Source organism: Euprymna scolopes, unplaced genomic scaffold (assembly GCF_053919585.1).
Source record: "Euprymna scolopes isolate OS-2025 unplaced genomic scaffold, ASM5391958v1 sca535, whole genome shotgun sequence".
Taxonomy (NCBI): Eukaryota; Metazoa; Mollusca; class Cephalopoda; order Sepiida; family Sepiolidae; genus Euprymna; species Euprymna scolopes.
In genome coordinates this window covers 27,269-37,202 of record NW_027633586.1, presented here as the reverse complement: position 1 = coordinate 37,202, position 9,934 = coordinate 27,269, and the positions used below count along the sequence as shown (strand labels likewise).

General features: G+C 38.5%; 1 protein-coding gene across 1 annotated transcript in view; it reads right to left on the bottom strand.

Annotated features, from left to right (window-relative positions):
- Positions 1 to 907: 907 nt before the first annotated feature.
- The window catches only part of LOC145275015 (uncharacterized), a gene marked incomplete at both ends in the record, with an annotated part of 35,629 nt that continues 26,602 nt past the window's right edge, over positions 908 to 9,934 (bottom strand). Inside the window, 3 exons of the mRNA XM_080127552.1 lie at positions 908 to 5,831; positions 6,567 to 8,183; positions 8,889 to 9,701. Coding sequence (XP_079983678.1) covers positions 908 to 5,831; positions 6,567 to 8,183; positions 8,889 to 9,701 — 7,354 coding nt within the window. The remainder of the gene's footprint in view (positions 5,832 to 6,566; positions 8,184 to 8,888; positions 9,702 to 9,934) is intronic.

Sequence of the window (9,934 nt, the reverse complement as noted above, 5' to 3'; positions counted from 1 at the left end):
CTCTAATTCTGTCAGCCAACAGATGTACATGTTAAGCAATAATCAGTTTTAAGTGACAATCTTATGGAGGATACTAAAAATATAATTACGAATTAAAACTTTTAACCAGTCATGGCTGATAGATAACAGTAGTTTGATTAATCTTGGGGATTCTTGGGCTAAATGGTGGAGGGGCAAATTATGGACTTAGTCATTTCTTTTTTTGCATGGTGAAAAACTCAAATTTACATATGTTAAGGCTTAAAACTGCACCGTTTGTTCATTTTCACCAGGATTTGACGTCCCCTAAGGACTATTGGAGTTAAATGACGGGGGGTGGGTGCAAATGCTGAACTTAGTCATTTTTTTATGCCTCGTTCACTGTGCACTTACGGAGGACCATGCATGCTTCACTTTTTTATTTGCTATTCGTTTTGTAGCAAGATGAAATATGGTATATAATGAAGCTAATCATATGCCTGTCACTGAAACAATTTCAAAGATAGCATGGTGAGAAAAAGTAGTGTCTATATTTTTATGTTTTCTCTACTTTTGATTTTTTGCATATTCGTTAAAACATGGAGTGTTATAATACTCCATTGTAGGAATTGCTAGTCTTATGATAGCTTTTGATAATTTTAATAAATAACTGTTTTTGTAATAGATACTAATTTAATCATTATTATATTAGTAACATATTTAATATTTTTTTCATAATTCAAAGAAATGGTATATAAAATGTGGATTAAATTTCACAATATAAGATTAATAATTTGTGTTGCAGACGGAATTATACAGAAACCTTTAATTAGAGGAAGTAAGGTTTATCTATAAGGTGTATGTTATAGTAGGAAATTTTATAGTACCAAATGTATCCTCATAGTGATTTACCACACCAAGTTGTGGCAACTATGAACTAATATTCTACCTGAAATAAATTGTGTGACATGAGGTCGAGTTGTACTTAAAAATGATGTTCTCTCAGGTGTTGTCGATGCCCAAAGTACAAAATGAATTTCCGTCGCTAGAGTTGCTTCTGGTTTAGGAATTATTGCGGGTGATGGTGTTGTTTCTTGTGCTAGTGTTCTTGGAACTGATGTTATTTCGAATGCTAATGTTGTGTTGAATTCAGGTAATATTTCTGTTGATTTAATTCCTGATAATGGCATTGTTAAGGCTGGTATTGTTTTGGAAGCTGGTGTTTGTCTCAGTTCTGGTGTTATTTCATGAGCTAGTGTTATTGCTGGTTCTTGTATTGTTTCTAGCATAGTTGTTTCTGGTAGTGATGTTGATCTTGGTACCTTGGTTGACTCTAGTGTTGTTGTCTCTTGTAATGTTGTTGCTTCTGGTGCTGGTGTTGTTCCTGATGATTGCGTTGTTTTTAGTACAAGTTGTGTGGTTTCTAGTACAAGTGTGGTCGTTGGTTCCTGTGTTGTTTGAGATGCTGTTGTTGTCTCTGGTTCTGTTGTTGTTTCTTGAGCCGTTGTTGTTTCTGGTGAATATGCTGTTTTTTGTAGCATTGTTGTTTCTGATGTTGTTATTGTTTCTTGTGCCATTGTTGATTCAGGTGGTAATGCTGTTCCAAAAACTTGTGTGGTTCTTGGTGCTGATGTTGAACCTGGTGGTTGTGTTATTTCTGGTGCAAATGTTGTTGTTAGTTTCTGTGTTGTTTGATGTGCTGTTGTTGTCTTTGGTGCTGCTGTGGTTTCTGTAGCTGTTGTTTCTGTTGATGATGATGTTCTTTGTACTGATGTTGTCTCTGGTTCTGTTTTTGTAACTTGTACTGTTGTTGATTTGGGTACTGATGTTGTTCCAGGTGCTTGTGTAATTTCTGGTGCTTGTGTAGTTTTTGGTGCATGTGTTATTAGTTGCTGTGTTGTTTGAGGTGCTGTTGTTGTCTCCGGTTCAGTTGTTGTTCCTTGAGCTGTTGTTGTTTCTGGAGATGATGTCATTCTTTGTATGGTAGTTGTTATTGGTGCTGTTATTGTTGCTAGCATTGTTGTTGGTTGGGGTGCTGTCATTGTCTCTGGTTCTGTTGCTTTTTGAGCTGTTGTTGTTTCCTGTGATGTTGTTGTTTCTGGTTTTATCATTGTTTCTGGTGCTGATGTCATTCCAGGTGCTGTTGTTGTTTCTGGTGGTAAGGTTTTTGCTGGTTCCTGTGTGGGTTTTGGTGCAAATGTTGTTGTTGGTTCCTGTATTGTTTGAAGTATTGTTATCTGAAGTTCTGTTATTTCTTGAGCTCTTGTCGTTTCTTGATACGATATTGTTTTTTGGACTGTTGTTGTATCTGGTACTGTTATTGTTTCTGCTGATGTGGTTGATTTAAATGCTAATGTTGTTTCAGGTGCATGTGTTGTTTCTGGGGCAAGTATTGTTGTTGCTTCCCATGTTGTTTGAGGTGCTGTGGTTGTCTCTGGTGCTACGGTTGTTTTTTTAACTGTTGTTGTTTCTGGTGATGATGTTGTTCTTTGTACCATTGTTATTTCAGGTCCTTGTGTTGTTTCTTGTACAAGGGTTGTTGTTGGTTCCAGTGTTGTTGGAGACGCTGTTGGTGTTTCTGGTTCTGTTGTTGTTTCTAGAAGTGTTGTTGTCTCAGGTGATGATGTTTTTTGTACTGTTGTTTTCTGTAGTGCTATTGTTGTGTCTGGTGCTGATGTTGTTCCAGGTATTTGTGTTTTTTCTGGTGCTAAGATTATTCCTGGTGCTTTTGTGGGGTTTCGTACAACTGTTGTTAGTGTTTCCTGTGTTATTTGGGGTGCTATTGTTGTCTCCAGTTCTGTTATTGTTTCTTGAGCTGTTGCTGTTTCTTGTGTTGTTGTTGTTTTTAGTTTTGCTTTTGTTTCTGGTACTGATGTTGTTCCAGATATTTTTGTGGTTTCTGGTGCAAGTGTTGTTGCTGGTTTCCATGTTGTTTGAGGTGCTGTTGTTGTCTCTGGTTCCTGTGTTGTTTGAGGTGCTATTGATGTCTTTGATTCTGATGTTGACTCTTCAGCTTTTGTTGTTTCTGGTGTTGATGTTGTTTCAGGTTCTTGTGCTGTTTCTGGTGCTAATGTTGTTCCTGGTGTTTTTGAGGTTTCTGGCACAAGTATTGTAGTTGTTTCCTGTGTTGTTTGGGGTGCTGATGTCTTTGTTTTTTTTATTGTTTTTTGAGTAGTTGTTGTTTCTAGTGATGCTGTTGTTTCTGGTTCCATTTTTGTTTCTGGTTCTGAGGTTTCTCCTGATGCTTTTGTGGTTTCTGGCGCCAATCTTGTCATTGGTTCCTGTGTTGTTTGGATTGCTGTTGGTGATGATGTTGTTATTTGTACAGCTGTTGTCTCGGGTTTTGTTGTTGTTTCAAGCACTTTTGTTGTTTCTAGTGCAAGTGTGGTTGTTGTCTCTGGTTCTGTTGTTGTTTGTTGAGTTATTTTTGTTTCTAGTGATGTTGTTATCATTGCTGCTGTTGTGGTTTCTGTTGCTGAAGATGTTTCAAGTTCTAGTGAGGTTTCTAGTGCTGACGTTGTACCTGGTGATTTAGTTGTTTCTGGTGAACGTGTTGTCGTTGGTTCCTGTGCTAGTAGATGTACTGTTGTTGTCTCTGGTTCTGTTGTTGTTTGTTGAGCTGTTATTGTTGTTTTTGGTGCTGTTGTTATTTCTGGTAACGATGTTGTTCCAGATGCTTGTGTAGTTTCTGGTGCAAGAGTTGTTGTGTGCACTTGTATTGTTTGGGGTGCTGTTGTTATGTTTGGTTCTGTAGTTGTTTGTTTAGCTGTTGTTGTTTCTGGTGCTGATCTTGTTTCAGGTGATTCGGAGGTTTCTGGCACGGACATTGTACCTGTTGGTTTTGTTGTTTTTGGTGAAAGTGTTGTTGATTCCTGTGTGGTTAAAAAAACTGTTGTCTCTGGTTCTTTGGTTATTTGTAGAGTTGTTGTAATTTCTGGAAATGATGCTGTTCCACGTGCTTGTGTTGTTTCTGGTGTCAGTGTTGTTGTTAGTACCTGCGTTGTTTGGGGTTCTGTTGTTGTTTGTTGAGCTGTTGTTGTTTCTGGTGATGATATTGTTGTTTGTAGCATTGTTGTTCCTGGTGCTGTTGTTGTTTCTTCTGCTGTTGTTAATTTAAGTGTTGTTGTTGTTTCTTCTGCTGTTGTGAATTCAGTTGCTGATATTGTCCGAGGTGGTTGTGTTGTTTCTGGTATCGAGGTTGGTTCTGGTGCAAGTGATGTTGTTAGTACCTGTGTTGTTTGGGATTCTGTTGTTGTTTGTTGAGCTGTTGTTGTTTCTGGTGATGGTATTGTTGTTTGTAGCATTGTTGTTTCTGATGCTGTTGTTAATTTAAGTGCTGTTGGTGTTTCTTCTGCTGTTGTGAATTCAGTTGCTGATGTTGTCCCAGGTGGTTGTGTTATTTCTGGTATTGAGGTTGTTTCTGGTGCGTTTGTTGTTTCTGGTGCAAATGTTGTTGTTAGTATCTGTGTTGTTTGAGGTTCTGTTATTGTTTGTTGAGCTGTTGTTGTTTCTGGAGATGATATTGTTGTTTGTAGCATTGTTGTTTCTGGTGCTGTTGTTGTTTCTTCTGCTGTTGTGAATTCAGTTGCTGATGTTGTCTCAGGTGGTTGTGTTGTTTCTGGTATTGAGGTTATTTCTGCTGCGTTTGTTGTTTCTGGTGTAAGTGTTGTTGTTAGTACCTGTGTTGTTTGTGGTTGTGTTGTTGTTTGTTGAGCTGTTGTTGTTTCTGGTGATGATATTGTTGTTTGTAGCATTGTTGTTCCTGGTGCTGTTGTAGTTTCTTCTGCTGTTATTAATTCAAGTGCTGTTGTTGTTTCTTCTGCTGTTGTGAATTCAGTTGCTGATGTTGTCCCAGGTGGTTGTGTTGTTTCTGGTATTGAGGTTGTTTCTGGTGCATTTGTTGTTTCAGGTGCAAGTGTTGTTGTACGTATGTGTGTTGTTTGTGGTTCTGTTGTTGTTTGTTGAGCTGTTGTTGTTTCTGGTGATGATATTGTTGTTTGTAGCATTGTTGTTTCTGGTGCTGCTGTTGTTTTTTCTGCTGTTGTTGATTTAAGTGTTGTTGTTGTTTCTTCTGCTGTTGTGAATTCAGTTGCTGATGTTGTCTCAGGTAATTGTGTTGTTTCTGGTATTGAGGTTATTTCTGGTGCGTGTGTTGTTTCTGGTGCAAGTGTTGTTGTTAGTACCCGTGTTGTTTTTGGTTCTGTTGTTGTTTGTTGAGCTGTTGTTGTTTCTGGTGATGATATTGTTGTTTGTAGCATTGTTGTTTCTGGTGCTGTTGTTGTTTCCTCTGCTGTTGTTAATGTAAGTGCTGTTGTTGTTTCTTCTGCTGTTGTGAATTCAGTTGCTGATGTTGTCTGAGGTAGTTCTGTTGTTTCTGGTATTGAGGTTGTTTCTGGTGCAAGTGTTGTTTCTGGTGCAAGTGTTGTTGTTAGTACCTGTGTTGTTTTTGGTTCTGTTGTTGTTTGTTGAGCTGTTGTTGTTTCTGGTGATGATATTGTTGTATGTAGCATAGTTGTTTCTGGTGCTGTTGTTGTTTCGTCTGCTGTTGTTAATTCAGTTGCTGATGTTGTCTCCGGTAGTTCTGTTGTTTCTGGTATTGAGGTTGTTTCTGGTGCATGTGTTGTTTCTGGTGCAAGTGTTGTTGTTGTTAGTACCTGTGTTGTTTTTGGTTCTGTTGTTGTTTGTTGAGATGTTGTTGTTTCTGGTGATGATATTGTTGTATGTAGCATAGTTGTTTCTGGTGCTGTTGTTGTTTCTTCTGCTGTTGTGAATTCAGTTGCTGATGTTGTCTCAGGTAGTTCTGTTGTTTCTGGTATTGAGGTTGTTTCAGGTGCATGTGTTGTTTCTGGTTCAAGTGTTGTTGTTGTTAGTACCTGTGTTGTTTGTTGTTCTGTTGTTGTTTGTTTAGCTGTTGTTGTTTCTGGTGATGATATTGTTGTTTGTAGCATTGTTGTTTCTGGTGCTGTTGTTGTTTCTTCTGCTGTTGTGAATTCAGTTGCTGATGTTGTCCCAGGTGGTTGTGTTGTTTCTGGTATTGAGGTTGTTTCTGGTGCAAGTGTTGTTTCAGGTGCAAGTGTTGTTGTGAGTATGTGTGTTGTGTGGGGTTCTGTTGTTGATTGTTGAGCTGTTGTTAGTTTAAGTGCCGTTGTTGTTTCTTCTGCTGTTGTGAATTCAGTTGCTGATGTTGTCTCAGGTAGTTCTGTTGTTTCTGGTATTGAGGTTGTTTCTGGTGCGTGTGTTGTTTCTCGTGCAAGTGTTGTTGTTGTAAGTACCTGTGTTGTTTGTGGTTCTGTTGTTGTTTGTTGAGCTGTTGTTGTTTCTGGTGATGATATTGTTGTTTGTAGCATTGTTGTTTCTGGTGATGATATTGTTGTTTGTAGCATTGTTGTTTCTGGTGCTGTTGTTGTTTCTTCTGCTGTTGTGAATTTAGTTGCTGATGTTGTCCCAGGTGGTTGTGTTGTTTCTGGTATTGAGGTTGTTTCTGGTGCATATGTTGTTTCTGGTGTAAGTGTTGTTGTTTGTACCTGTGTTGTTTTTGGTTCTGTTGTTGTTTGTTGAGCTGTTGTTGTTTCTGGTGATGATATTGTTGTTTGTAGCATTGTTGTTTCTGGTGCTGTTGTTGTTTCTTCTGCTGTTGTTAATTTAAGTGCTGTTGTTGTTTCTTCTGCTGTTGTGAATTCAGTTGCTGATGTTGTCTCAGGTAGTTCTGTTGTTTCTGGTGTTGAGGTTGTTTCTGGTACGTGTGTTGTTTCTGGTGCAACTGTAATTGTTGTTAGTACCTGTGTTGTTTGTGGTTCTGTTGTTGTTTGTTGAGCTGTTGTTGTTTCTGGTGATGATATTGTTGTTTGTAGCATTGTTATTTCTGGTGCTGTTGTTGTTTCCTCTGCTGTTGTGAATTCAGCTGCTGATGTTGTCCCAGGTGGTTGTGTTGTTTCTGGTATTGAGGTTGTTTCTGGTGCAAGTGTTGTTTCAGGTGCAAGTGTTGTTGTGATTATGTGTGTTGTTTGTGGTTCTGTTGTTGATTGTATAGCTGTTGTTGTTTCTGGTGATGATATTGTTGTTTGTAGCATTGTTGTTTCTGGTACTGTTGTTGTTTTTTCTTCTGCTGTTAATTTAAGTGTTGTTGTTTTTTCTTTTGCTGTTGTGAATTCAGTTGCTGATGTTGTCTCAGCTTGTTGTGTTGTTTCTGGTATTGAGGTTGTTTCTGGTGCAAGTGTTGTTTCTGGTGCAAGTGTTGTTGTAAGTACCTGTGTGGTTTGTAGGTCTATTATTGTTTGTTGAGCTGTTGTTGTTTCTGGTGATGATATTGTTGTTTGTAGCATTGTTGTTTCTGGTGCTGTTGTTGTTTCTTCTGCTGTTGTGAATTCAGTTGCTGATGTTGTCCCAGGTGGTTGTGTTGTTTCTGGTATTGAGGTTGTTTCTGGTGCAAGTGTTGTTTCAGGTGCAAGTGTTGTTGTGGTTATGTGTGTTGTGTGTGGTTCTGTTGTTGTTTGTTGAGCTGTTGTTATTTCTGGTGATGATATTGTTGTTTGTAGCATTGTTGTTTCTGGTTCTGTTATCGTTTTTTCTTCTGTTGTTAATTTAAGTGCTGTTGTTGTTTCTTCTGCTGTTGTGAATTCAGTTGCTGATGTTGTCTCCAGTAGTTCTGTTGTTTCTGGTATTGAGGTTGTTTCTGGTGCGTGTGTTGTTTCTGGTGCAAGTGTTGTTGTTGTTAGTACCTGTGTTGTTTTTGGTTCTGTTGTTGTTTGTTGAGCTGTTGTTGTTTTTGGTGATGATATTGTTGTTTGTAGCATTGTTGTTACTGGTGCTGTTGTTGTTTCTTCTGCTGTTGTTAATTTAAGTGCTGTTGTTGTTTCTTCTGCTGTTGTGAATTCAGTTGCTGATGTTGTCTCAGGTAGTTCTGTTGTTTCTGGTATTGAGGTTGTTTCTGGTGCGTGTGTTGTTTCTGGTGCAACTGTTGTTGTTGTTAGTACCTGTGTTGTTTGTGGTTCTGTGTTTGTTTGTTGAGCTGTTGTTGTTTCTGGTAATGATATTGTTGTTTGTAGCATTGTTGTTTCTGGTGATGATATTGTTGTTTGTAGAATTGTTGTTTCTTGTGCCGTTGTTGTTTCTTCTGCTGTTGTGAATTCAGTTGCTGATGTTGTCTCAGGTGGTTGTGTTGTTTCTGGTATTGGGGTTGTTTCTGGTGTATGTGTTGTTTCTGGTGCAAGTGTTGTTGTTAGTACCTGTGTTGTTTGGGATTCTGTTGTTGTTTGTTGAGCTGTTGTTGTTTCTGGTGATGATATTGTTGTTTGTAGCATTGTTGTTTCTGGTGCTGTTGTTGTTTCTTCTGCTGTTGTAAATTTAAGTGCTGTTGTTGTTTCTTCTGCTGTTGTGAATTCAGTTGCTGATGTTGTCTCAGGTTGTTGTGTTGTTTCTGGTATTGAGGTTGTTTCTGGTGATTGTGTTGTTTCTGGTGCAAGTGTTGTTGTTGTTAGTAGCTTTGTTGTTTGTGGTTGTGTTGTTGTTTGTTGAGCTGTTGTTGTTTCTGGTGATGATATTGTTGTTTGTAGCATTGTTGTTTCTGGTGCTGTTGTTGTTTGTTGAGCTGTTGTTAGTTTAAGTGCTGTTATTGTTTCTTCTGCTGTTGTGAATTCAGTTGCTGATGTTGTCTCAGGTGGTTGTGTTGTTTCTGGTATTGAGGTTGTTTCTGGTGCAAGTGTTGTAGTTTGTACTTGTGTTGTTTGTGGTTCTGTTGTTGTTTGTTGAGCTGTTGTTGTTTCTGGTGAGGATATTGTTGTTTGTAGCATTGTTGTTTCTGGTGCTGTTGTTGTTTCTTCTGCTGTTGTGAATTCAGTTGCTGATGTTGTCTCAGGTGGTTGTGTTGTTTCTGGTATTGAAGTTGTTTCTGGTGCATGTGTTGTTTCTGGTGCAAGTGTTGTTGTTAGTACCTGTGTTGTTTGGGATTCGGTTGTTGTTTGTTGAGCTGTTGTTGTTTCTGAGGATGATATTGTTGTTTGTAGCATTGTTGTTTCTGGTGCTGCTTTTGTTTCGTCTTCTGTTGTAAATTTAAGGGCTGTTGTAGTTTCTTCTGCTGTTGTGAATTCAGTTGCTGATGTTGTCTCAGGTGGTTGTGTTGTTTCTGGTATCGAGGTTGTTTCTGGTGCGTGTGTGGTTTCTGGTGCATATGTTGTCGTTAGAACCCGTGTTGTTTGTGGTTCTGTTGTTGTTTGTTGAGCTGTTGTTGTTTCTGTTGATGATATTGTTGTTTGTAGCATTGTTGTTTCTGGTGCTGTTGTTGTTTCTTCTGCTGTTGTTAATTTAAGTGCTGTTGTTGTTTCTTCTGCTGTTGTGAATTCAGTTGCTGATGTTGTCTCAGGTGGTTGTGTTGTTTCTGGTATCGAGGTTGTTTCTGGTGCGTGTGTTGTTTCTGATGCATATGTTGTCGTTAGAACCCGTGTTGTTTGTGGTTCTGTTGTTGTTTGTTGAGCTGTTGTTGTTTCTGGTGATGATATTTTTGTTTGTAGCATTGTTGTTTCTGGTGCTGTTGTTGTTTCTTCTGCTGTTGTTAATTTAAGTGCTGTTGTTGTTTCTTCTGCTGTTGTGAATTCAGTTGCTGATGTTGTCTCAGGTGGTTGTGTTGTTTCTGGCATTGAGGTGATTTCTGGTACAAGTGTTGTTTCTGGTGCAAGTGTTGTTGTTAGTACCTGTGTTGTTTGTGGTTCTGTTGTTGTTTGTTGAGCTGTTGTTGTTTCTGGTGATGATATTGTTGTTTGTAGCATTGTTGTTTCTGGTGCTATTGTTGTTTCTTCTGCTGTTGTTAATGTAAGTGCTGTTGTTGTTTCTTCTGCTGTTGTGAATTCAGTTGCTGATGTTGTCTCAGGTGGTTGTGTTGTTTCTGGTATTGAGGTTGTTTCTGGTGCAAGTGTTGTTGTTAGTACCTGTGTTGTTTGTGGTTCTGTTGTTGTTTGTTGAGCTGTTGTTGTTTCTGGTGATG